A 26,961-nucleotide genomic window follows, 5' to 3' on the forward strand; every position below is an offset into this window, starting at 1 on the left:
CCTCTTTTTTTTTTTTTTTTTTTGGTGGTGCTGGGATTGAACCCAGGGCCTTGCCGTGCTAGGCAAGCACTCTACCAACTGAGCTAGATCCCCAAACCCCTCTCTTCCATATTTAGAGACCAGGAAGATGCACTCTGGGAAAGGGTGGAATCAGGACCACAGTTGTTCTCTTGGTTGACAAAGTAAAGAGACGACCTACAGCCTCAGCAACTTAGTGAGACCCTGTCTCAAGATAAAAAGGGGCCGGACATGATGCCTCACGCCTGTAATCCCAGCAATTATGGAGGCTGAGGCAGGAGGACTGCAAGTTCAAGGATAGCTTCAGCAATTTAGTGAAGCCCTAAGCAATGTATAGAGAGGTACCTTCTCAAACAAAAAATGAGAAGTTGGGGATAGAGCTCAATGATAAATTGCCCCCTGGGTTCAATCTCCATCACAAAAAAAAAAAAGAAAAGAAAAGGAATAGTTAAAACCAATGGCACTGCCCCATAGAAATGCAATAGTTTGCTGTGTGTGAAATTTCAAAATTTTTAATAGCCAAATTAAGTAAAAAGAAACAGGTGAAATTAATTTTAATATTTTTATTTAACCCAAGATATCAAAAATATTATGGTATTGACATGTATAATAAATATAAACATTATTGGTGAGAGAGAGAGCATTCTTAATCCTGTCTTGAAACATTTATAGGTATCTTACACTTATAGGACATCTCAACTCAGATACTGAATTTTCAACAATTAAAGGGAAGTTAGTCCAATTAGAATAATAAAGTCATATTTAATAGACAAATATTTAATGTTGCTTTAGTTTTCAACTTTAAATGAACTGAAATTAAAATTATAATTCAGTTCTTCAGAATTAGCCATATTTCAAGAGCTCAGTAGTCGGTCGCCTGTGGATAGTGACTGCTATATTGGATAGTGCAGGCCCAAGCCATGGCTCATTCTCCACACATGGACACAAGTATAAACTTGATTCTTGTTCACCCATTCATTGAACCACAGTCATATATCTACTCTGCATCTCTGTTAGGAATTGGAGAAATAATGGTTACACGTTAGTCCTCGGCCTCAAGGAGATCACGAGAATCAGAAAAAATAGGGCAAAGGCACACAAAATAAAGAACCACAATATTAGGTGCTAAGTACTATAGTAAAGGTATATACAGAGTATGTGGAAGCACAGATAATATTTACCTGCAGTTGTTATTACTTCCACATTGACCTATAGCAGCCAGAGTAAAGCTATTATTGACAAAGCATCTGAGGCTGGGGTTAGGGCTCAGTGGTAGAGTCCTTGCCTAGCACAAGTGAGGCACTGGGTTCAATCCTCAGCACCACATAAAAATAAATAAAGGCATTGTGTCCATCTACAACAACAAAAAGCATCTACCATGACCCAAGCATGCTCCATGTTTTATATCCATTTCTCTGAGTAATTCTCAACCCTCTGCCAGATGTGAATTTAGTGATTTAGTTATTTACAGTATTGAGGATCAAATGTAGGACCTTATATTGGGCATAAGTTCTACCACTGACCTACATCCCCAGCGACGCCAGCTATGAATTATTAAGACTTTACAGATGAGCCAGGTGTGGAGGCACATGCCTATAATTCCAGCTACTTGGGAGGTTGAGTCAGGAGGATTGCAAGTTCAAGGTCAGCCTCATTAACTTAGTGAGACCCCCACCCCCCCAAAAAAAAAACAACAAAAAAAAAAACAAAAAAAGCTGGGGATGCTCAGTGGCAGAGCACCCCTAGGTTCAATTCCTAGTACAGCCAACAACAACAAAACCCCTACAGTTTACCAAGGAAAGGTACCAGAAAGTAAGAATTTTATGCACATTAAAATATATTTGTATTAATATAATAGGAGGGGCTGGGGTTGTGGCTCAGCGGTAGAGAGCTTGCCTAGTATGTTCGAGGCCCTGGGTTCGATCCTCAGCACCATGTAAAAATAAATAAATAAAATAAAGGCAATGTATCCAGCTACAACTAAAAAATAAATTAAAAAAATACAACAGGATTTAGCTAAGCCTAGATTATGCTATTTTTATGATTATTTCAGCTCTAAGAAATATGTATTTTTGCACAACTATGCCTCATATCATTGGAATAAAAGAGTCCACTCAGTTAAACACTGGTAAGTCTGCTAAATTTGCACATCTTGTGGCTTGTGATCACTTGGCACAGTCCCTAACACCTCCCTAAGTGAAATCTATTTATCAGAGAACAGATGACTCTCTCCCGAAGTGACTGAGTGTAGCCCCATTTATCCAGCAGCCGCTAGTTGGTGACTGTCCTGTTCCAACACACCCTTCCTCCCACTTCCTCTCTCATGCTCTCTCTGTGCCCGGAGAATCAATTCCCTGCTTGAATCCCTTTCTTTACTCACTTGAGTGGGTACATTCGCAGGGCCACGTCCATGCCTGGAGTGTAGGACAGAAAAGCGGCCAGGAGTGTCTCCTCCAGGATCCCGAATATTAGAACCTTGTTTCTGGGAAGAAACATTTATGACTGATCTGGAGACAAGGAGGAAAAGGCAGGGGAAATGGCTGTCTCTGTGTGAGTTTGGGGTTGTTGGGGCATTTGGTGGATGCTCACTTCATGCCCTGCTGGAAGACGGAGTTGTGGCGGGTCTTGCAGATGATGAGGTCAGCCCACTGCACAACCACGATGCTGGCAAAGAAGGCCGTCTGGCATGTGAACTCCACCACCTTCCGCTGCTCATAGGTCTGGGGGAGGGCGGCAGAGTGACACCTCAGTGTCAGAGGTGCTTAGATAACCCAAGACTCCTTTTCTCTCCTGCTTTCAGGACCCATAGGCTGAATTACTTTCTTTCTCTCTAAACACCACTTTTCTCTGCTTTAGCACCTTTATATTGTCCTGTGATTTGTTAATGTGCTTTCTTACTTGACTGACAACGTCTCAAAAACAAGGACCTGGGAGCTGGGGACTTGGCTTATGATACAGCACTTGCTAGCATGCACAAGGCCCTGGGTTCAAGCCCCAGCATCAATGGGAGAAAAAAAGAAAGACCTGGTCTTATTTATCTTTTGCCTCCCCATGTACAGTTCATGGCTCAATAAATATTTATTAAATTATTAAGGGACTGGGGTTGTGGCTTAGTGGTAGAGTGCTTGCCTAGCAATGCATGAGGCACTGGGTTCGATCCTCAGCACCACATAAATGTAAAATAAAGATATTGTGTCCACCTAAAACTTAAGAATAAATATTTTAAAACAATTTTTAAGAAGTATCTTATGGGGCTGGGGATGTGGCTGAAGTGGTAGCGTGCTCGCCTGGCATGCATGGGGCACTGGGTTCGATCCTCAGCACCACATAAAAAATAAAAAAATAAAGATGTTGTGTCCACCGAAAACTAAAAAAAAATTAAAGAAATTCTCTCTCTCTCTCTCTCTCTCTTAAAAAAAAAAAAAGAAGAAGAAGTATCTTGTAGAGGAAGAGGAACTTAGGACAGCAGAGCCAGAAAGGAAGGTAGAGCCAGAAAAGCAATATGAATGCAGAGGGGAAAGGAATGCCCCAAATAGTGGTGGATAAGAGATATTCACTTATTCATTCTACGCATTTTATATACACAAATAACTTAGAGACTGGGTGCAGGGGCACATGCCTACAATTCTAGAGACTTGGGAGGCTGAGGCAGGAGGATTCCAAGTTAAAAGCCAGCCTCAAAAACTTAGAGAGATCCTATCTCAAGAAAACAAAACAAGGGGGCTGGGGATGTGGCTCAAGCAGTAGCGCAGCCCAGGTTCGATCCTCAGCACCATATACAAACAAAGATGATGTGTCTGCCAAAAACTGAAAAATAAATATTAAAATTCTCTCTCCCCCCCCCACTCTCTCTTAAAAAAAAAAGAAAAGAAAGAAAACAAAACAAAAATGGGCTAGGGACCTAGCTCAGAGGTAGAAACTTTCTGGGTTCAATTCCCAATACTGTAAAGAACTTAGAGACTAGTGGGAGACATAAGTATGCTAATTATGCCAGTACTATAATAGAGTATAAAAGAGAAAGCACACAGGGCTGCAGAAACCCAGAAGAAGTACATCTAAATTAGACTTGAGGAGAAAAGAAGAGTATAATAAAAAAAAAGCATGTTTATAAATAACTCATATATCAAATAAGAAATTTGAGAATATATAAGACCACACAAGAATGAGATACTACATATCAGACCACATGAGATATGGTTGAACTTGTGCTTGGAGAAAAATATAAAACTTTAAATGATTGAAAACGAAGGCTGAAAGCTGATGAGCCCAGCATAGAATTTAGATTCAGTGGGTATGTTCACGTGCACCGGATGACACACCAGCTATCCTTCAGGGTAGTCATCTTTCTCACCTATATAATGTCCCATCCTTTCTTGTTTTGTTTTTTCAGCACTAGGAATTGAACCCAGAACTTTGTGCATGTTAGATAAGCCTCAGCCTCCCAAGTTGCTGGGAGTAGAGGTGTGCACCACCACATCCAGCCACAGTTAAACTCTAGAAGCCAAGGTGTATGAAGGGCATCTTTCCAACAACTCAGATTTGAATAGACTTTTGAGAAACCTTCAGTTAGCTTAATTGAGGTGTCATGGTGAAATGGGAAAGTGGAGGACAGGCATCAACAGTCCAGATGTCTAGTCCCGCTCTTGTAGGGATTCTCTGTAGGACACCGAGTAAGTCATTACACTTCCTAGATTCAGTTTCCTCACTTATAGACTAAATCATAGACTAAATATCCCTTGAGATGCTGTAATTCTTGTGCTAATTGGTGTCTTATGGTCTTAGGAGTTGGAATGGGAATGTCTACAGTTGACAAAAAAAAAACAATAATCAGAGTATATATTGTTACATTGTGGGCAGGTATGAATATGTAACAACAGAGCCCACCATTATATATAATTACAATGCACCAATTTTAAAACAATCAGCATGTTTCATAAAATTCTTGAATGGGAATAAGGCTTCAGTTTGAGCCTCATTCATCTTGGATATAAGGGGAAATTACTACAGAGCTACCCTCTAGATTTAAAAAGTTTGGAAAGATTATGTGCATATATGAATATAAAATCTCACTTTTATGCACAATTATACTGTATTAATAAAAAAGAAGAAAGAAGTTTAGAATGATGAGGAATGAGTATCCAAAGAATATAGGTTTTCAGATTTTAAGTCATACTATTTGAACTCTTATGGTGGGAGGGTTGAAACAGGAGAGGACCCAGCATTCATTTGGGGAAAAATTCTGGTTAAAACCTGGAAATACAGAAATTGGCCCAGAAAAAGTTGATATGACAAAGAAGACCTCCAGCTCCAAAGGAGCCTAAAAGACTAGGAAGGTAAGGATACACAACAGATAGCAGGAACCAACAGAAATTAGAGCATTATAGGACTGGGGCTCAGTGGCAGAGCACTTGCCTAGCATGTGTGAGGCACTGGGTTTGATTCTCAGCACCACATAAAAAAGTTAACAAATAAAATAAAGGCATGCTGTCCACACACAACTCCCAAAAAAAGAAAAAGAAAGGAGAGAAAGAAAATTAAAAAAAGAAATTAGGGCATTATAAATAAAGAGAAGAATTTTGCTGTTGTGATTGGAAATATGGTCAAGCGGATCACTAAGTCAGGACTGGAGATGAGGTATCAACTCTGTTTGGTGCCTCCCCTTCTATCACCCTTCAAAGATGCTCTTCCAGTTGGGTGCAATGGCTCATCCTTATAATCCCTGGGACTTGGGAGGCTGAGGCAGGAGGATCACAAGTTCAAAGCCAGCCTCAGCAATTTAGTGAGGCCCTAAGGAACTCAGTGAGACCCTGTCTCTAAATAAAACAAAAAAAGTGCTGGGGATGTGGATCAATGGTTAAGTGCCCCTGGATTCAATTCCTGGTACCAAAAAAAAAAAAAAAAAGAAAAAAAAAAAAAAGCTCTTCCCTGTCCCTTCCTCATTCTTGGTCACCGTCTACCACCCCACCTTGTCTACTCACCCACTGCTGTCCGTAGCTGTCCTCCAGGTCATTTACGGAGCGATCATCCCATTTCAGGCGGATACCCAGCAGATCAAAAGGTTTAAAGCCATTTTCGGCCAAGATCACAAAGTAGGTGAAGAATCCTGCTAGAGCCTGGATCATCCCTGTGTGTGAAAGAGTCACAGGCCTGGGGAACCTGGTTCCGAGGACCCCCAAAGGCAGACCACAGAAGGGGCAGGGGCAGAGGTTGACTTCCAGCTGGGTTGATAAGTGTCTATGCAGTAATGAAGATTCTTGCCACCAACCATCTGATCCTACCATCCCTGGGTGGCTTGTTGCCGAACCCTGACATTCGTTTTTGACACAGAGTCATTTTTTTAAAAAATATTTTTTAGTTGTAGGTGTACATTATGCTTTTATTTTGTTTATTTTTTATGTGGTGCTGAGGATCGAACCCAGTGCATCAAACATGCTAGGCAAACACACTGAGCTACAACCCCAGCCCCAGAGTCATTTTTGAATCACATAATCTTAAGACTAATAAGGACTATTTGGTGATGGCTGGACTCCTCCTTGATCATTTCTCTTGGACATTTGGACGCTTACCAAGTTTTATTCTCTTCTCACATCTCTGCCATCCGCCCTTTGCCTGTCCCTTCATCAAAACTTCTGTCCTCCATGCCTGGACCACAGTGATAGCTAACATTGATGTTTACCTCCTAACAACAGGGCTGTGCACTTCCTATGCACCTTATGGATACAGATCCTCACACCAATTTTGAACTATTATCTATAATTCGTAAGTGGGAAGCTAAAACACAGAAGATTGTCATTGTCTAGAGTCATTCAGGTAGTAAGTGGTGGAATTGGGATTCAAACATATGTCTGATTGCTAAGTCTATGCTTTTTCTCCATCTCTCCTCCCCTAGGTATTGGGATGATCTCTCTCATCCCCAATCTCTTCCCTGTCCATCCCTCACACTACTACCTGAAACTCTCGACTATGGCAACTCAAGAACAAAGACGTCCCATGCACTCAAATGTCTTTCAAGGTTTGCTGCAATAAAATGCTTCCTATGTTTGCAGCCTTATTCTCTATGAAGACTAAGAGTGCCAGCAAACTGGTTTAATTCACTCTTCTCTAGCCATACCACGTGAACTTCCTATCTCTGCTGGTCCCCCGCACCTGACCATAGGCACGTGAGTCTAAGGGCTGGACTCCAACGCCAAGTTAAGTTCTATTTCCTCCATAAGACTTCTCTGACTATCTCATAGTCGGTGAGTTTGCTTGCTCGTGTTTGTTCCTGTAGCCTGGTAGGGCTACGCTCTCCTTGTTACTCAGCCCATGGAAAGATGCTATCATCTTATGTAGATTTGTTCCTTTTGTACTAGACTCTAAGTCAAGGGCAGATCAGCAGATCAGCCATCCACAGTTCTTGGTGTCCCCAGGGCCTTCTAGAGAACATATCTCCCAGACTGGCTCAAATGGCGAGGCAGAGGCAATTGCTCCCTTCTCCCTTCACCCCTCACTCCTTGGGCTCACCAATCTGTCCATAGGCCATGCCAATGAGATGATGGTTCACCAGATTATCAGTCTTTGGGTTCCGTGGGTGCCTCTTCATGATGTCACTTTCCGCTGTCTCATAAGCCAAGGAGATAGCTGGGACCTGGAGGATGGGAATGACAGGGCCCCCAAGTTCAAAAGGAGACTCACAAGTAACTCCAGCTCCACCCTCCTCACTTGACATGGGTTTTTCTCTACTCCTGATCCATCTCACAAGAGTTCCAAGAGCTGCGTCCCAGCTGGCTCCTCACCATATCAGTGCCCAGGTCAATGCAGAGGATGGTTATTGTCCCTAGTGGTAGCGGAATACTGAGGATGATGAACAACAGGAAGGGGGTGATCTCAGGGATGTTGCTGGTCAGGGTGTACGCGATGGATTTCTTCAGGTTGTCAAAGATGAGGCGGCCTGCGGGGGACAGTGAACTCTCTGTGAGAAGCACAAAGAAAGGACAGACCTTCCACTAACCAGCTCCTGGACAGAGAGACCATAAAAGAAGTGCTATGGTCCCTGAAAAGATTGGGAGTTCAAAGTAGACCCTGGTGGTCCCAGTTTCCTTTCTAAATTGTGTGACGATTATTTATTTACTTATTTATTTCTGTGGGTTTTGTAGATGACTCTTCATGATGTGGTACCTGAGATTGAACTCAGGGCCACTCTACCACTGAGCTACATTCCCTGTCCTTATTTTTAAAATTTGAAACAGGGTCTTGGCTAAATTTCCCAGGCTGGTCTCCAATTTGCAATCCTCCTGCCTCAGCCTTCCAAATTGTTGGGATTACAGTTATACACCACTACACAGAATTCTTGTGTGACTATTAATTAGAATCATGATTTATTTGCGTGCCCTTAATGTGTACTCTTTGTTCTTGGATTCAAAATGGTTGATGTTATCTGATCTTTGAAAATTAAGCGGGGTTGGGCCTAGTTAATCCTGAATATCTGAGAATGCCAGTATTAAGGACTTTAAAGGTCTAAGGCGAAAGTGGAAAGAGCCCAAGTCTGGGACAGGCTTGGGTTTGGGTCTCATTTTCTGACATAACTAGCTTATGACCTTGGGTGCCCCTTATCCCTCTGAGCATTATTCCTCTTGCCTTGCAAGATTGCTGAGTCCTTCTCTGAGTACCTGTCAAAGATTATAATCCTTCCCTGCTGTATTTTTTTATGTTTATTTTTAGGACTGGGAACTAAACCCAGGGGTGCTTACCACTGAGATATATCCCCAGCCCTCTTTTATTTTTTATTTTTTTAATTTGAGTCAGGGTCTCTAACTTGTGATCCTTCTGCCTCAGCTTCCCGAGTAGCTGGGATTACAGATGGGTCATTGCACCCAGAAGATAATCACTATGATTATGTGGATCATCATGTTTTAATAAGAGAGCTTTAGGCAGAGAGCACAGAGGCTGGGATTCAGCATTCTGGGGTTCTCTAGTTCACCAATGGGCATTCTTTTTAGATTTCTCTGGGAAAAAGGGAGCTTAATTAGGTTCATGAAGTCAATTCATAGGTAGTCTCTAACCTCTTTTGATGTGTCATCATCATTCAGGCAGGAAGTTCTTTTTGGGACCCTTCTGGAGATTGTAAAAGAGCACAGCCTCATCTTGCTGTAAACACACTTGAATCCCAACGATAGGACAAAAAAAGTACTTTGCTATACCAGAGTCCCAGTCTCCCTGGCAAATCTGGACTTTATTCCAATCTCATTTAAAAAGCGACATTCTAAGTATCAGCTGACTCTAATTTGCAAAATACTATCATACAGTGATTTTATTTATTTATTTATTTGCATGGAGATGAGATGATGGGCAAAGGGAATGATGTCATATACACCAACACCTATCTGAGTCTAAGGGTCAATCCCAACCCTGGGCACCCTGCCTCCTTACCCTCTTCCACGCCTGTGACGATGGAGGCAAAGTTGTCATCCAGCAGGATCATGTCGGCCGCCTGCTTAGAGACGTCAGAGCCAGTGATGCCCATGGCGATGCCAATGTCAGCCTTCTTCAGCGCAGGGGAGTCGTTCACCCCGTCACCTGTCACCGCCACAATGGCTCCCTAGAGAAATCCAGAAAGAGGAAGTGAACACTCTACTGTATTAGATTTAGGATCAATCCCAAAGTTCAGTTTGATTTCAGCACCTCATTTCTTTTTCTTTTTTTCCTTTTGAAATGGGGATCTTGCTATGTTGCCCAAGCAGGGCTCAAACTCACTCCTGCCACCTCAGTCTCCCAAGTAGTTGGAATTACAGATGAGAATCCCATTGCTTCATGGACTCATGCCTGATCTAGGCATCTCAGCCACTCTCTTTTCTGTTCCCCTGAGATATTTAAGCCCAAACCAAAGGCCACTGTGGAGGTTCAATATGGGGATTTACTTAAAGGAGTTTTTCCTCTAGCCCAGCCCACAGGTTCCCCTGCTTGGTCTGGGGTTGGGCTCTTCCCCCATGATTTCTGCAGGGTGCCCCAGGGCTCCTTACCAGCCTCTGACAACCCTCCACAATGTTGAGCTTCTGCTGAGGGGAGGTCCGAGCAAACACGATCTCCGGGTGGTTCTGGAGGATCCTGTCAAGCTGTTCTGAGTTCATGTTCTTTAGGTCTGCGCCATGGACCACTATGGCTGTGACATTCCTGCAGGAGAGGATTTCAACAGGCTAGTTCTGGGTTGGAAATTCACCACAGGGCTGGTGCCCTCTTACCAACCCTTCCTCGAGATGCCTCGATTCTTTTCACCCAGTCTCTTCACTTGTCGCCAGCATTCACTGTCCCCCAGATGACACATTCCATCCCCTCTCCCTTTCTGACAATTTCTCCTTTCTTCTTCTTCTTTTTCCTTTTTCCTGATCCCTCTGAAAACTCACTGACACATTCCCTTGGTTGTTTCCTTATTATGTTTTCCTTTGTAAAGTGTAAACCCCACAATCCTACCAACTGAAATTGACTTCAAGAACTTTAGGAAGTGGGATCTGGGTGGGGCAAATTATGGAGGGCAGATCTGAGTTCCAAAGGGGTCTCACCTGGTATCCACCTGGCTGACGGGGATGTTAAGCCGGGCAGCAATGTCCTCTGCTGTCTCTGCACCTTCTGAGATGATGCCCACACCCTTGGCAATGGCCTTGGCTGTAATGGGATGATCTCCTGTTACCATGATCACCTGGGTCGGGGAGGGGAGGGAAGAGAAGCAGAATCATCTTTAGAGAAGCCCTGGATCCTTCTTCTGGCTCCCCCAGGAATAACAGTGTTCTACTTTTATTCAATAAGGGTTTTAGTAGCTCATCCCCCAAGAACTTGGTATATAGACCAAACACCTTGCTTCTGTGACTTCAACCCTTGGGAGTGAGTCAGGGCTAGCAGACCATAAAACACAGGATGATTCAGGTTCTAGAATTCCCAGGAATAAGTCAGAGATTTGGGTGTAAACCTATATTCAGAATTTCATTTAATTTCTGCAGAAGCTACCCTGCTTCCTTAAGCACCAAGACAGGAACACCTACACATAGAACAAGTGGTAATAGAGGAATGTCTGGAATAACCCACGTGCCGAGCACAGTTTCATGTACATTCAGGTCCTCACTCCTGCCTCTCTCTGTCTCCCACTACCTCACTCCGCCACTGAGTTTCAACTCACCTTTGGCTACCTGGTACCTAGTCCTGTCCCACTGCCACCTAAAGATGACCTGCCCATGCTCTGTGGTTTGGTGGCACTCTGTTCTTTCCCACATTTCAGCACTTATCACTTTTCTATGTCATAATCACTTGTTCCCTTTCCATCACTGGACTGAGAGCTCTGTGAGGGGAAAACGCTTGTTAAGTTTTTTGCTCCGGCACAAGGCACAGCACATAGTAGGCCATCAACCAATAACCCTGGACTGGGGGAATGAAGGAATGATGGGTACCTGGGAACCACAAGAGCCTTCCAGGCACACAAGTTTTCAAGCTCTCATGGGAGGTAAGAAGAAACCATCTGATTGAGTAAATCGTCTACCGTGTTCAAGAATGGAGATCCTGCAGAGGTTAGTCTATTTGCTTTCAAAGTATGGAAATAAGACTTGCAGAAGCATTCCCCCAAGGAGGAGGGCTTTGTGAGCCCTTATCATTCCATATTGGCACCCCTGACTTCCTGGAAGAAGACAACAAAGTGCTAACGAGGCTGTGGTAACCACACATAGTTCAATTGCACTGAGCTTTAACCCATGACCACACATGTCAAGTATCCTGGTGGGTTGAAGGGCCCTGGATCCTCACAGCCTTGGCCTGTGGGGAGTGCCTGATAGCAGATAAGACCTGGGACAAAAGTCGGTCCTTGGGGGCTAGGGATATATCTCAGTTGGTAGAGGTATATCCTAACATTCACAAGGCCCTGGGTTCAATCCCCAGCACCCCCCCCCACCACCAAAAAACAAAAAGTCTGTTCTCTATATGTGGTTCAGAGGGAGCCCTTAGTGATGCCATTCCAACTTACAGGGCCCTGCAAGCTTCCCAGTGGCTCCCAAGATCGGTTGGACAAGGTGTCATATCATCCTCATACAATCCTAGAACCTAGCTCATTTGATCCTTTAAATGGACTGTTCTTAGTAACTTGCAGCAATACCACCTCCATTCCAGGCCTGAGAAATAGTAATACTAAGTCAATCACCCCAAGAGAGAGTTCCTGGGACACAATTCCACCAAGCACTGAGATACATTCATACAACAGAGGCATAGTTCTGGGGAGAGTGGCTCATCTAGCAGTTTCTGGAATTCATCCAGTACTGAAAGAATTTAATTTCTAACTTCTTGGTACTGACTCTATCTCTGATGTTCCCCTTCAGTCCCCCTAGCTGCCTGCTCTTTATCCTTCTACCCTCTTCCGTCAGATTAGATCTATCTGAGGAAAACTACCCAGGGTTGGTAAGGAAACCAGAGGCTCTCACAACAACATTGAAAGCCTGGCTGTAGTTCTTAGAGGGGGCCAGGTTCTTTGCAAGGGCCAAATGTTCATAGTACTGAGATACTGCTATACAGATATTTAATGAGAACATTTTCAATTATTTCTCTCTCTCTCTTTTTTTTTTTTTTTTTGTGGTACTGAGGATTGAACTGAAGGATACTCTACCTTTGAGTTCCATCCACAGCCCCTTTTCATTTTTTAAATTTTGAGACAGGGTCTTCCTAAGTTGCCAAGGCTGGCTTTGAATCTGTGATCTTCCTGCCTTAGCCTCCCAAGTTGCTAGGATTCTAGGCATGTGCCACTGTGCCTGGCATTTTTTTAATTTTTAAAAATCACATTTATCCTCAAGTTGTGAGCACAAGGCAGCCTGGGAGACTCAGTCCCTGAATCATCTCCTTGTCAAAACTTTGCTCTCATGTGAACATGATGCAACCACTTTTCAGCACTATGCATGTCTTGTACTTTCCTATATGGAAGATGATGCCAGTTTAGGGTCCAGAAGAAAGTAAGAAATTGCAGTGGGGACCTGTAAATTTGTGACCAACAATTGGCCAGAGAGCACTGAAGTCTCCTGCTTCAGCTGCCAGCTCACAGCCAGCCCTGGGAGTCTTGAAGACCATCATGCACTGAGTGCCTCGGGCTGTGACAACATCTGATTTGCTAGACATCCTGACTGTTACCCCTGTGTTCCTTGTTAGGGCCTCCTCACCTGTCAGCCCAATTGTGACTGTTCTTACTAAAAGGATCCATAAACTCCCAGATGAGATACATTTTAGGTTTCATCCACAATGTGATTTCTTATTTGAAGAATCTCATCACAAATGGGATTAAAAAGAATTAGAATTTTTTTCCCTGTATTGCAGATTGAACTCAAGGACGCTCTACCATGCAGCTACAGCCTCAGCTCTTTTTGTTTTTATTTATTTGGGGGGACTGGGAATTAAATCCAGAGGGGTTTTACCACTGAGCCATGTCCCCAGAGCCTTTTTTAATTTTTATTTTGAGACACAGTCTTGCTAAATTGCCCAGGATAGCTTCCAACTTGTGATCCTTTTTCTTCAGCCTCCCGAGTCGCTGGGATTACAGGCATGCACCATTGCACCCAGCCCAAAGCTTAGAAAATTCAAATCAACCCCAACTTCCACAATGAAATGGTGGTTTACAGAACCACGGGGGAATAGCAAGGTAATCTGGTTATTCCGTGCAGACCTGCCGTAACGATGCTATCTCTGCAAAAAACTTACTACCTCAGAAACCTTATAGTGATTCATTCACAATAATTTCCCACATCCTTTCTTTTGTTCCCACTCTAGCGACCAGTCATTGAACTTAAACATGGCCCCAGCTGACCCCTAGAAAAAACTGCCAACAGTCAGAGGTCTAATACGAATCTAGTTCCAACAGAGAACATTTAATCCATCTTAAATACCTCCAACCCCTCTACGCTAACCTGCCCTCCCCCAAGTCTAGGACCCAGAATATGTAAGTGATCTGAAACACAAGGTATGAGCAGAAAATACCTAATCTGTGAATGCGTATGTGAATCTTTGAGCCAGAAAATGTGGGACACACTGCATTTCAGAATTAGAGGAATTCTACTGCTGTCATCCCATATGAAGTCCAAGGCCCACCCTGACCAAAGAGGACTTTTCAATACTTAGGTTTGTTTTGCAGCTGAGTTTCATCCTTGGACCAATTAATTTTCATTTCTGGCTTTGACTCCTGGACATAAACCAGTTAGGACAGCTGCTCACTCTGAGTCAGACCCACTGAGGTCCCCCTAGTTCTCATTATCTCATCTCACTATTGCCTGCTCCAGACTCCCAACCCCCTGAGCCTCACCCTCTTACCACCCATTCCAGAAGTGTATTTATACCACATCGTCCAGCACTTTGCTCCTCCTAGTGCAGTTTACAGACCGGCAGCAGCAGCAGCAGCAGCAGCAGCTTTGAGGAGTTTGTTTAACATGTTAAAGGTCCAGGTGCCCTAAATCTATGAAATAAGATCTGCATTTCAAAACAACCCCTAAATGAGTCACATGTACACGAGTTTGAGAAGCACATGCTGGAAACTTGTCTGCTCAATGGGTTTTTGTTTTGTTTTGTTTTGGTACCAGGGATTGAACTCAGGGGTACTCAACCACTGAGCCACATCTCCAGGCCTTTTTAGTATTTTATTTAGACACGGGGTCTCACTGAGTTGCTTAGGGCCTGGCTAAGTTGCTGAGGCTGGCTTTGAGCTCACGATCCTCCTCTGCCTCAGCCTCCCCATCGTTAGGGTTCTGAAGAAAGATTTTTAATAAATAGTGATGCCTAGTGCCTGGGATCCATCCTGAGAGTTTCTAATTTAATAGGTCTGGGTGTGGCCTAGATTTGTCAAGCTTTCCTGGTGATTCTAAAGGCTCATTGTAACATAGAATTCTAGCTACAGAGGCAACTTAGTGTTACATAGCTCTTAAGACTAAAAATCTCTGAAGCTCAACTGGGCATGGTACATGCCTGTTGTCCAAGCTACTTGGGAGGCTGAGGCAAGAGGATCACTTGAGTCTATGAGTTCCAAATCAGCCTGTTAACAGTGAGATCCTGTCTCAAAAAACAAGCAAACACCCACCCCTCAAACAACAACAACAACAACAACAAAAATGCTAAGCTCTCGGAGGCAGAGCTTATAATTAAATCAAGATCATTAAACACCTATTCTGTGCAAGGCTTTCTACTAGCTGCTCCAACTTGTGACAGGTGAGGGTCTTCTGGAGTGGGCAGGTATTTATTTACCTTAATCCCTGAACTACGACACTTGCTCACAGCATGTGGAACAGCTGCCCGGGGAGGGTCGATCATGGATATGAGCCCCACAAAACACAAAGTGTCCATAGGAAAATTTATCTCATCTGTATTAAATTGGAATCCCTTGGAGAAGCTGCTAGGCAGGTTGCAGAAGCAGAACCCTGGAGAGAGACAGGAGACCAGTAGTTATCTCTCTATTTCCCTTTTCCCACACACCCCAACCTCCTAGACTGTTCACTCCACAAAAATCATCTCGATGCTATTCCTTCCAGGGGGGTCCTCCCAGCGCCTCACCCAGCACACGTTCCCCCATGCCTCCCAGTTCTAAGTAGGCCTTTTGGAAAGCAGTCCTCATTTCATCATCTATTGGGTACTCTTGGCCATTCAGGAAGAAAGTAGAGCACAACTCCATGATCTTCTCAGGAGCACCTTTCATCATCAGTACGTGGGCCTGGGAGCTGTCCTCCCGAAGGTGGATGGACAACTAGGGAGGAGAGAGGAAGCAGAGATAGGATAGGAGAGGAGAGCCAGAGTCAAGGGCAAAAACCAAGAGGAAGGTTTACAAGGTTAAAAACATTAAAAACTAAAAATTTAAAAAAATATATATATATACACACACACACACACACACACACAACTGGATTCACATGACATTTCCTTTGGCCCCCATTGCCCCAGTCAAATTGGGCTCAAAATTGAGCCCAGCTGCCCTTTCCAGGACCCCCCACACTAGTACTATTTGTACATGAATCTCCATTACAGCAAGACTCTGATGTTCCCTCTCTCTTTTACACAGGGTCTCACTAAGTTGCCCAGGCTGGCCTTGAACTTGTGATCCTCCTGCCTCCTGAGTAGCTGAGATTAGAGGTGTGTGCCACCATGTCCAGCTAGACTGGACCTCTCTGAAGGGCTTATTTGCATTCTTCCTGATTCCTTGCTGATTGGATGGCTCAAGAGCAGAAATAGCAGAGCTGTCAAAGAAACACAGCCAGGCAGGCAGAAAACTTTTAAGAGTCCAAAGACCTATGTTCTAGGGCCAGCATGAATGCCTTATTAGTAGCTTCATGAATCCAGGTCAACCTACTTGACCTTGTAAAACCTTTGTTCCTTCCATAAAATGTAAAAGGTTCTGCTTTGCCTGCTCCAGTGAGTTTTTATGAGAGAGAGTTATGAAAAACACTTTGAGTCTGTCATCTCAGCTACAAGGGAGAGTGAGGCAGGACCATCCCAAGTTAGAAGCCAGCTTAGGCAATTTAGCAAGACCCGGTCTCAAAATAAAATAAAAAGGGCTGGGGATAGAGTTCACTGGTAGAGCACTCGCCTGGTATGCTGGAGGCCGGCCCTGGTTTAATCCCCAGTATCATACAAAATAAATGAACACATAAAAAATAACAATAAAAAATAAATTTTAAAATTGTGAGATTTTTTTTTTAGGTTAGGCTTCCCAGTCCTGTAGCTGCTGAACTAAAGGTGAGAAGTCCCCTGAGAGGGGCTACTAGAGATGGGATGTAGGGTGAGGTGGGGCAGAGAAGGGGCATATTCGTGAGGTGAACCTGAGGAGATTACAGCAACCAGGAGAGACCCATAAGATCAGCTTAGATTTTGCATTTTCTCTTGATCTCTGATATATGAAAAGGAACTCTCTCTGGGGTTCCTCTTGTGAGTGATAGGAAATGCTTGCTATATTGCCTGTTGGGAACAAAGTCAGCCCATTGAAAGGAACTGTGGGAGTGTGGGGGAGGCCAGACTGCACGCTCAAAGGACAAGCAGGGTGGGAAACCAGTGTGTAAAGTGTGGTTACAACCGTTCAGTTCCAGACTGCTCAGCTCATGTCAAAATATGCTTAAGCAGTTAACAGGAAAACCCATGTTTAAGCAGAAAGCTATAAAAGGATTTAAAAGCTCAATTTTCCGAGTGCTCAATAAATATTTGTTGAATGAGTTGAAAGGTTCAGAGGTGAGAGCAAGACCTATTTAAGCTAGTAACTTGGTCACAAAAAATTAAAAAAAAAAAATAACTTTTTTCTCAGCACTGGGGATGGAACGCAGGGGTCCTCTACCACTGAGCTGTACCTGAAGCCCTTTTTATTTTGATTTCTTTTTTCTTTCTTTCATGGTGTGAGGGATGGAATCTGGGTTTCACACATGGTAGGCAAGTGCTCTACCACTGAGCTACATCCCCTTACTTTTCATTTTGAGACAGGGTCTCACTAAGTTGCCCAGGTTGGCCTGAACCTTTGATCCTCCTGCCTCAATCTCCCGAGTTGCTGAGATTTTAGGCATGCACCACCACGCCTGGCAAAAAATCACATCTTGAGAGAAGATTATAGATAGAGAAGATGAAGGGAGAAAGCTGGAAATACCAGGGCAGAAGGTCTGTTTCATATCATCTCCATCTCAGGCAGGGAAAGAAACCAAGCTTTGCAAAGGACCAGCAGACTAAGATGTTCTTTGCAAAGACTAGAGTCAGCTAATTGAAACAGCTAATTCAGAGCCTCCCAGAGAAAATTGGCTTGTCACATGTGGTGTACCTCCGAGGACCGTCCTGCCGTTTGAATTTGATATTCAGTATCTCAGAAGAAGCTAATAGTAGTCATTTTAGGGAACAACGCTATTTGTTGAACACACAACATTGTTTGTGAATAGGTTTTGATTTTATTTTGAATCACATTGGAGGGAGAGATACTTAATTCTTTCCAAAGGATTTACTCAGGCCCTGCCAAGCCACAAAATTCCTGTCTGGTTAGTGAGGCCATCAAATGCTAGAAAAAATAAAAATAAAAATGATGCTTGCAGTTTGGGCCTGGGAGGCCTATTTTATTACACTGACTGAAAACCAGTCAAGACGGGAAGTATATGGATCTATATAACTTTTATTTGATCAGTGTTCAATATGAAGATATAGATAAATTGGGTTTTAAAAATCTATGTAGGTTGTATTGTTTTATTACTATTATTATTTATTTACTTACTTATTTATGGTATTGAAGATTGAACCCAGGGGCACTCTACTACAGAACTATATCCTCAACTTTCAAAATTTTTAAAATTTGAGACTATCTCATTAAGCTGCCAAGGTTGGCCTTGGACTTGTGATCCTCCTGCTCCAGCCTCCTGGGTAGGTAGCTACTGCATGTTTTTAAGACAGAAAGACATAACTGAATTTCATCTCTCCTGCTACCCGCACCTGAATGGGCTTTATGGCAGTACAGAGAGTTGGGGAACCTGCTCCTTCAAACCAGTCAGGATAGTGTCCATAGAATCCAGACCCAACTAGGAGAGTTAGAATCATGGTAAAGCCACCCGCTGTTCTCTGCTTTCTACTGGAATCTTCTCTTCAACATCTGCCAGAATTCTCACTTGGCAGAGAAATACTCTTTCCTGTCCCTCTATGGGTTTTATTGTTTGTATGGTGACTGTCCCTCATTCAGCCTTTCCTTTTCTATTGTTTACTTCTCCCTGTAGAATTGATAAAAATGTTCCCAGGAAATGAAAAACTTCACAACAATATTGGAGACGCGATGGTCTACTTGATGCTGCAGCAGTCATGGAGTGAATGGAAAGATCGATGGCTAAGGAAACCCAACACTTTGCAAGCACGACCTTATTCTACAGTGGGAAACCTCACAGTGGACCCAGGTACTTCCACGTAAAAGCCACGAGTGACTCTAACGTGACTTTCACCCAGCAGCAGCCTTTGCTACTTCCTCTGCTCCTGATGCTGGTTCTCCTGAGCCTTTCCACTGCTCAGAGGTGAAGTTGAAGGCCAAGGCCAAGCTCCCCCTTGCCTCCCTCACCCATCCTTCACCACCATTCTCCTACCTTGGTTGGTTCTGTACCTGGTACTTGTTGGTAGAATTAAAGGGAATCTCTGCTACTTTGGGGTACTTCTCTCTCATCTCCTTCACTGAGCTGTAGGACTGCTCGATGAACTTGAGGAGGGCTGACTCAGAAGCATCCCCTGTTGTTTCCCGCTGCCAGGATGGGTGGTACAGTCAACCCCAGGAACATGCCACCTGGGTGCGGGGCTGGCCTGAGGCCACAGGGAGAGGGGCAGAGTGGGGACGGACGGGCAGGTGTCTGGGGGAAATCACTGAGTTCTAAGAAAGAGATTTGGGGGCGGAGAGGGCAGGTGATACCCTGGACACCGAGGTACCTCTTCCCCCTTAGGCCTGACACCTGAGCTATGGGCAGGGTTTCTTGATGAGCTTTAAAGTCTGCCCGATTGCAGAGGCCAGCGATTTGGGCCAAGATAATCCAAGTATCAGAGTCCTTGGCAAATGTTTCCCCTAGGGAGAAAGAAGGAAAGAACTGTGAACAGGGCACAGTTAAAAGCAGGGGATTATTCACATCCTGTTCTGTACCTAAATACTGCCCAAAAGTGACATTTCTTTCCCACTATACCTCCCTTCTCTCCACTCCACTCTCTTGAAGCTCTCTCCTCTTTGTCTGAACTCAACATTCTCTGAGCTCACTCATTACCTCCCGCCATCCTTCTATGCCTGGTCTACCAATACCACTAGTCACCAAACTGTCTTTCATTGGTGTCAGCCTCATGCACGTTGTTATCAAACCACAAGTGGGCTACGGTCATGCGGTTCTGGGTGAGGGTGCCCGTCTTGTCCGAGCAGATGGTAGACGTGGAGCCCAGCGTCTCTACCGCCTCCAGGTTCTTCACTAGGCAATTTTTCCGTGCCATGCGCTTGGCTGTCAGGGTCAAGCACACCTGTAGCCACAAAGAGGGGAGAGAAGGGTCCCAGAGATGGATGACTTACATGACTTTGTGTTTTGGAAATTTAATCATTTTTATTTCCCTTCTGTTCTTACCTACTCCTTAGAGAGTTCATCTGTGGCCTCGGCAAAGGAAATTAGGAAAGTAATTTTTTTTTCACTACTGAGGATTGAACCCAGGACCATGTACCACTGAGCTACATCCCTAGTCCCTTTTTATAATTTTCAATATTGAGACAGTATCTTGCTAGGTTTCCCAGGAGTTAGATTTGAGATCCTCCTACCTCAGCCTCCTGAGTCACTGGGTTTACAGATTTGTGCCACCACAAATCCCGCTAGGGAAGAGATTTTGATTTGTGCTTTGTGGCAAGAGTTTCGGTGTATTTCTTACCAGAGTCACAGAGTGATCGTCTCCCCCAGGGTCCTTGCAGGGTTTTCATTCGGCAGCCTCTTCTCCATTCAAGTCCAGGCCACATCTCTTTCTTAACATCCAGCCTTTCTACGACTGCATAGACAGCTAATATTTTGTTGTGTTATAGGATGCTATGTATGTGTGAATGGATTGGGGGTGAGACACTGTACCAACAGTTGAAAAAGTAGATAGGATGAAATGAAGACATTGGGAGGGAATCCTACAACATTGAAAAGGACTTGAGAAATCATTTAAACCAGAAGATTTTTTGTTGACCAAAAATTCAATGTAAACTGACTGGGGTGGCACATGCCTATAATCTCAGTGACTTGGGAGGCTGAGGCAGGAGGATTCGAGGTCAGCCTGGGCAATTTAGTAAGACCCCGTTCTCAAACTTTTAAAATAAGAAAAGCTGGGGTTGTGGCTCAGTGTTTGAGTACCCCTGGGTTTAATTCTCAGTGCCACCACATTAATTAATTAGTTATCTAACTAAAAGTAAGCCTGGTGTGTGGCAAGGTTTTTTTAAATGCTAATAAATTCTTAGACTGTGGTTATGTAAGTACAGGATTCTAATCATGAGGTTGTGGTTTATTTATAATCACCTGTCCCAATGTTTTCATGCTAGTCCAAAACACCCTAAGTATTATTCTCGTTTCTATTTTAAGACTATTGATAAACTGGAGCATACCCCAAATGGGTTATCAGCAAGACAAGATGTCTGAAAACCCTGTCACAGGAAGAATGGCTAAAGGAAAAGGGATTATTTTTCCTCCCACTGGGAGAGTTTGAAGGGATGTAATGGATACTATCATTAATCTACAGGGTTAGACTGTAGAAGAAAGAGAATCAACTTATTTTGTATTTCTTTAGGTGTAAAAGAGAGAAGATGAAAACGCAGAATCACATTGCTGCTTAACACAGTGACATTTAACTACAGGAGCTGGGCATGGTGGTGCAGGCCTGTAATCCCAGAGACTCAGGAAGCTGAGGCAGGAGCATCACAAATTCAAAGCCAGCCTCAGCAAATTGGTGAGACCCTGTCTCAAAATAAAATAAAAAGGGCTGGTGGAGGGCTGGGGATATAGTTCAGTTGGTAGAGTGCTTGCGTGCACAAGGCCCTGGGTTCAATCCCCAGCACCCACCAAAAAAAAAAAAAGGGGGGGGGTGTGCTAGTAGGGCACTCCTAGGTTCAATCCCCAGTACCAAAACAAAATAAAAATCAAAAACAGAAGAAAACTTAAATTATAGCAATCTAATAGTTAAATGCTAGAGACAATGAAAATGGAATAGAAAAAAATAATCTTCCATGGATTTTATAGAGGATATTGAACATTGGTTCAAAGGTTGGAAGTCCCTTCCAGTAGAATTCTGTGATTCTAAATTAATCTTTCTCTATAAACTGATGAAGTAAGGCCTGGAGATGTGAAATCGTTTGGCCAAGTTCACCACTAGTATACCCAGAAACTCGAATTCAGACCAATGCTTCCTCCATCACCATTCACTTCCTCTCACTGAGGCGAAAGAGAAGATGCCAGAAAATATGGCAGAGGAAGTGATGTAACATTGGTAGCTGGATTCTTTCCGGCACCCATATGCGTATCAGGAATACTGTATGTGAAGTTTCAATGACAAAAAGGTACGAGTGATTTCATTTCCCCGGGGTGATTTGCCTGCCTTCAAGGCTCTCCTCCATCCTGTCTACTCACAGTGACAGTGGCCAGCAGCCCCTCAGGCACATTGGCCACAATGATGCCAATGAGAAAAATGACAGCCTCCAGCCAGTCATAGCCCAAGAGAAGCGAGAGCCCAAAGAAAGTGACACCAAGGAAGATGGCCACCATCGTGATAATATGGATGAAGTGTTCGATCTCCCTAGCAATGGGCGTCTTGCCAACCACCAGGCCTGATGTTAGCGTAGCGATTCGGCCCATCACCGTGGAGTCTCCTGTAGCAATCACAATACCCTGGGCTGTTCCTGTGGGTGAAAGGAGAGGGACAACGTGATATAGAGATATAAGAAATACTGTAGTGGTTTCTGCTTCCAGTTCCTGGGATTGAACCCAGGGCCTCATGCTTGATAGGGAAGCACTCTACCACTGATAGCCCTAGCTCTTGCCCACAGTTCCTGACAGAGAGCTCCTAAAACCCTTATCTGCTAAGAGAATCTGTTGTTTTTCTTTTTCTTTTCTTTTTACCATCCCCCACCCCTGACTTTTTTTTTTTTTTTTTGAGACAGATCTGGCTAAATTAGCCAGGCAGGGCCAGGCAGGCCTAGAACTTGTAACCCTCCTGCCTCAGCCTCCTGAGTTGCTGGGATTACAGGCATTTGCTACTGTTCCCAGCAAACTTGTCCTTTTTTATATGGTGCTGGGGATTGATCCCAGGACCTTGTGTATGCAAGGCAAGCACTCTACCAACTGAGCTACATCCCCAGCCCCAAACTTTTCCTTTTTGGAAGTAGCAGTTAACCAAGACAAGTTCAGTCATTAAGGTTCTCCTCAATTCATTATGCAAATAAGGGTCTCCAAGTTGGAAAAGTCTCTGAAGAGATCTCACAGTTATCCAGTGATACCCTACTTTACTGCCTAAAGTGCCTTGAAGAAGGTCTTCATGCCAGGTGCATGGTGGCATGCGCCTATAATCACAGTGACTAGGGAGGCTGAGGCAGGAGAATTGCAAGTTTGATGACAGCCTCGGCAATTTAGTGAGCCCTAAGCTTTTTAGTGAGACTCTGTTTCAAAATAAAAAGTAAAAAGGCCTGGAGATGTAGCTCCATGGTAAAATACCCGAGTAATAAATAAATAAGTATTTTTCTTTTAAAAAAGAAGGTCTTCATTACACTTATCTGAATATTTCCTGTTGCCTGTATGTTTCCTTCTCCAGCTGCTGAATCGTTTTTACACCCCCAGGAATGATTCTCAACTGGAAGCAATTTGCCCCCACCCCTCACACAGGGGACTTTTGGCAATGTCTGGGGACATTTTGGTTGTCCTAAAAAGGCTAGGAGGAGCTGCTATTGGCATCTAGTGGGTAGAAGCCAGGGATGTTGGTAAAGATCCTGCAGTGTCCAGGACAACCCAACCCTCCTCCTCCCCCAACAAAGAATTGTCTGGCCCCGAATGTCAGTAGTTAGGAAGCCCCACTTAACCTGCGCCCATGACTGGCTTTGCTGACTAGAGCCAGTCTGACCTCTGCTGGGGAGCACAGGCCACAACAGCTGGGCTGCTGTGCCTACCCAGGGCTCTTCTCTCCACCAGCAGTGCTCCAGGAGCCGGAAGGGCAACTGGGACATCAGGTGTGGCTTTACATACACATGATGCGGGCATTCTCCACATGGCTGGAAATGAGGGGCATGGCAAGATTCTTGACTTCAAGTAATTCTTCCTGCTTTACCATAATGACTGAAATTTCTACTATTAAAGTCAGAGTCAGAATCACTCAGGAAAGAAACATATTATGGAAATAGCACTTATTTTAAAATTCAGTGTACATTCAGTCTTATATTCAGAAGTTACTCTTTTTTTTTTTTTTTTTTGGATGGGGAGGATGGGGATTGAGGTGTGCATCTAGATAAGTGTTCTACCACTAAGTTATATCTTCAGCCCTGTTTTTAAACTTTATTCAGAGACAGGGCCTCACTATAATGCTCAGAGTCTTGCTACATTGCTGAGGTTGGTCTCAGATTTGTGATCCTTCTGCCTCAACCTCCCAAGTCACTGGAATTACAGGCATGTGCCACTGTACCTGGTTAATGACCTCTCTAGTACTGGATTCAATCCTCAGTATCAGAGGAGGGAGGGGAAGGGAGAGAAAGGTGATAAGCAATCTTTTAGTTCAGATCAAAGTCTTGGAAAGAACATGGGCTTTGGCAATAGACCTGAATTAGAATACATGATCCTCCTCTTCTGATGAGTTTTACCCTTGGATAATTAATTGCTTTGAGCCTTCATCTTTCATGGGTAAAATAGGGCTAATACCTACTATATAATATTGTGAGAATCACGGATTATATTGATAGTATTTGACATGGTGCATCCAATAAAATGAATTTATGCATCCAATAAAATGTAGCTATTTCTAGATACCCAAACATTTATTCTTAAGCATTAATAATGGTTTTCAAGTGTGTTCCAGAGAGTCTTCAGGCTACTTTAAGGGAAAGGGCAAAGGAGAGATTGACATAATGCTACTGAGTCCCTTGTTACCGCTTTGGTCAGAATTGCCTCCTGGTTTAAAGATGCCCTAGATTCTAGGAGCAAAGTTAAAGTCTGAGGAGTACCTCTTGTTTCTCAAATTCTCAATGCCAGTATCCTCCTTGGACAAGGGACTAGTTAGAAGTTAGGGCTTCCCTAGGAAAAGAATGATCTAGCAGGGATGAATAATTTTTCCTCCTTCCTGTGTTGTTTTAAGCATCTAGAGGGTAGTCATTCACTAGCTAGAAAAATAGCTTATAATTATAGGGTACTTACAATGTATCAGGCCTTGTGCTAAGAACTCAATACTTTTGTCATCCACAGAAAAATCTAGGCTAACGACTTTTAGTATCATCAAATGTGGAAATGTGCAAGTGGGGGTCTTTAGTGGTGGTGGGAATGAAATTTGGGAAAAACCCCAGAGGGTGCTTTTCCACTGAGCTATATCCCCAGCTCTTTTTATTTTTTCTTTCGAGACAGGGACTTGCTAAATTTCCCATGCTGACCTCAAACTGGTCTTCTCTTGTCTTAGCCTCCCAAGTCTTGGGATTATAGGCACGCACCACTGCACTGGTAGAAATGCTGGTTTTGACCTTGAATGAAAAGGTCACACAGCTCATGAGCCATGGCTAGGCTAGCCTGTTCACCAGTTCTTCCTATCCCAATCCCGTTAGAAGACAGAGCGCTCTTGAAATCTTTCTGTTTTGGTTTCTGCTTTTGAATTTATGCTACTTATGATCCAATATTCACCTTCTACACAGTTGGTGGAGAAGAAGCAGATATTTCGTGTCTCCAGAGGGTTCTCATGGGTGAAGTCAGGGGAGCGGGATTGGGGCTCTGACTCTCCAGTCAGGGAGGAATTGTCCACCTGGGATGGGAAGGAGGACAGGTCATTAGGTGAGTGTGGGGGGAAAGGCAGGTACATTTGTATCTCTACTTACCATCATTTACATATAGACAGAAACAAATGTACATAACCAGCATCTTATTGTCTAACCTTAGACTCACACTAGTAACTTCTCAAGGTTCTGAAATTTTTTTCTTCTGTGTGTGTGCGCGCGCGCGTGTGTGTGTGTTTGATACTGAGTGTTGAACCCAGGGGCATTCTGCCACTAAGCTACATCCCTGGCCTCTTCTATTTTTGATTTTTTTTTTTTTTTTAGAGCGAGAGAGAGAGAGAGAGAGAGAGAGAATTTTTTTTTAATTTTTTTTTTTTAGTTTTCGGCGGACACAACATCTTTGTTTGTATGTGGTGCTGAGGATCGAACCCGGGCCGCACGCATGCCAGGCGAGTGCGCTACCGCTTGAGCCACATCCCCAGCCCCTATTTCTGATTTTTTGGGAGGGTCTTACTAAGTTGTCCAGGCTGACCTCAAACTTTCGATCTTTCTGCCTCCGCCTCCTGAGTCATGAGGATCACAGGTATGTGCTACCACACCTGGAAGGTCATACTTTTTCTCACTGAGCCTAGGTCTCTACCATACCTTCAGACCACCTTAGCCCCCTCACTTAGCTCTCCACCTCTCCTCACCTTGCATCCTTGTGAAGAGATAAGCCGGAGGTCAGCAGGGATTCGGTCTCCACCTTTCACCTCTACCAGGTCTCCCACCACCACGTCTTGTACATCAATTTGCATCTTCTCTCCGTCTCGAATTACCAGAGCTTGCTACAGGAAGACAGGGCAAAGTTGTTTCTAAAACTTTTGATTTTCCCAGTCTCTTACTTCCTATTTTTCTAAAACTTCAGTTCCTGACTCTTTCCTCTGACTCCTCTTTTTTACTGTCACCCACTACAATATTTCTGAAGGAGTCTTTGGTAGATTGCATATTGCTGCCAGGTGTGGTGGGGCACACCTGTAATCTCAGCAACCTGAGAGGCTGAGGCAGGAGAATTGCAAGTTCGAAGGCAGCCTGGGCAACTTAGCAAGACTCTGTCTCAAAATAGAGTAAAAAGGACTGGAGATGTAACTTAGAGGTAGCATACTTGCCTGGTACAGCATGCTCAAGACTCTGAGTTTAATACCCAGAGTACAGGGGGAAAAAAAAAAGATTGCACATTCCTATAGCCACCATCTGCAAGACTCTTTGCAATGAGACTTTACTGGTCTTTCCATCAAAAGGTGGGGTCTATCTTTTCATTCCTAAGTCTAGGCTTAGCCATGTGACTTGCTTTGGCCTTAAGATATCAGCAAATGTGATGCAAAGTATAGGCTTAACAAGTGCTTTTATGTTGGGATTTGTCCTGTCGTTAAAGGAACCCACTGCCACCATCTGGACAAGCCTGAGCTGGTCTTCCAAAAGAACAGAGATCATGAGGAGAAAGGCCCCTGTTGTCCCAGACATCTGAGCCAAGGCCCCAGATAAGTCAATGAGGT

At 43.8% G+C, this 26,961-nt stretch overlaps 1 protein-coding gene and 1 long non-coding RNA gene across 6 annotated transcripts in view; one reads left to right on the forward strand and one right to left on the reverse strand.

Moving 5' to 3' along the window:
- Positions 1 to 7,063, forward strand: part of LOC125618709 — a 30,284-nt gene extending 23,221 nt beyond the window's left edge. For both annotated transcript variants that reach the window (XR_007350116.1, XR_007350115.1), the window contains exon 3: positions 6,908 to 7,063. This is a non-coding gene — a long non-coding RNA (uncharacterized LOC125618709). The remainder of the gene's footprint in view (positions 1 to 6,907) is intronic.
- Atp1a4 (ATPase Na+/K+ transporting subunit alpha 4) overlaps positions 1 to 26,271 on the reverse strand; it is a 29,721-nt gene extending 3,450 nt beyond the window's left edge. For 2 of the 4 annotated variants that reach the window (XR_007350111.1, XM_015491651.2), the window contains exons 1-16: positions 26,119 to 26,271; positions 25,338 to 25,455; positions 22,101 to 22,369; positions 19,779 to 19,977; positions 19,431 to 19,540; positions 19,091 to 19,225; positions 15,547 to 15,736; positions 15,241 to 15,413; positions 10,554 to 10,690; positions 10,017 to 10,167; positions 9,427 to 9,595; positions 7,794 to 7,948; positions 7,522 to 7,645; positions 5,997 to 6,142; positions 2,608 to 2,738; positions 2,399 to 2,500 (exon numbers count right to left, since the gene is read on the reverse strand). Coding sequence is in view for 3 of the 4 variants with exons in the window: in XM_015491651.2 (XP_015347137.2) it covers positions 2,399 to 2,500; positions 2,608 to 2,738; positions 5,997 to 6,142; positions 7,522 to 7,645; positions 7,794 to 7,948; positions 9,427 to 9,595; positions 10,017 to 10,167; positions 10,554 to 10,690; positions 15,241 to 15,413; positions 15,547 to 15,736; positions 19,091 to 19,225; positions 19,431 to 19,540; positions 19,779 to 19,977; positions 22,101 to 22,369; positions 25,338 to 25,455; positions 26,119 to 26,223 (2,414 nt within the window). In the remaining variant the exon portion in view is untranslated. Of the gene's footprint in view, positions 1 to 2,398; positions 2,501 to 2,607; positions 2,739 to 5,996; positions 6,143 to 7,521; positions 7,646 to 7,793; positions 7,949 to 9,426; positions 9,596 to 10,016; positions 10,168 to 10,553; positions 10,691 to 15,240; positions 15,414 to 15,546; positions 15,737 to 19,090; positions 19,226 to 19,430; positions 19,541 to 19,778; positions 19,978 to 20,373; positions 21,433 to 22,100; positions 22,370 to 25,337; positions 25,456 to 26,118 lie in introns of those variants that run through there. The other 2 variants (XM_048810184.1, XM_048810183.1) reach the window with 2 other exon arrangements.
- Between the last annotated feature and the right edge of the window lie 690 nt (positions 26,272 to 26,961).

This window comes from Marmota marmota, unplaced genomic scaffold (genome assembly GCF_001458135.2).
Source record: "Marmota marmota marmota unplaced genomic scaffold, marMar, whole genome shotgun sequence".
NCBI classification, from domain to species: Eukaryota; Metazoa; Chordata; class Mammalia; order Rodentia; family Sciuridae; genus Marmota; species Marmota marmota.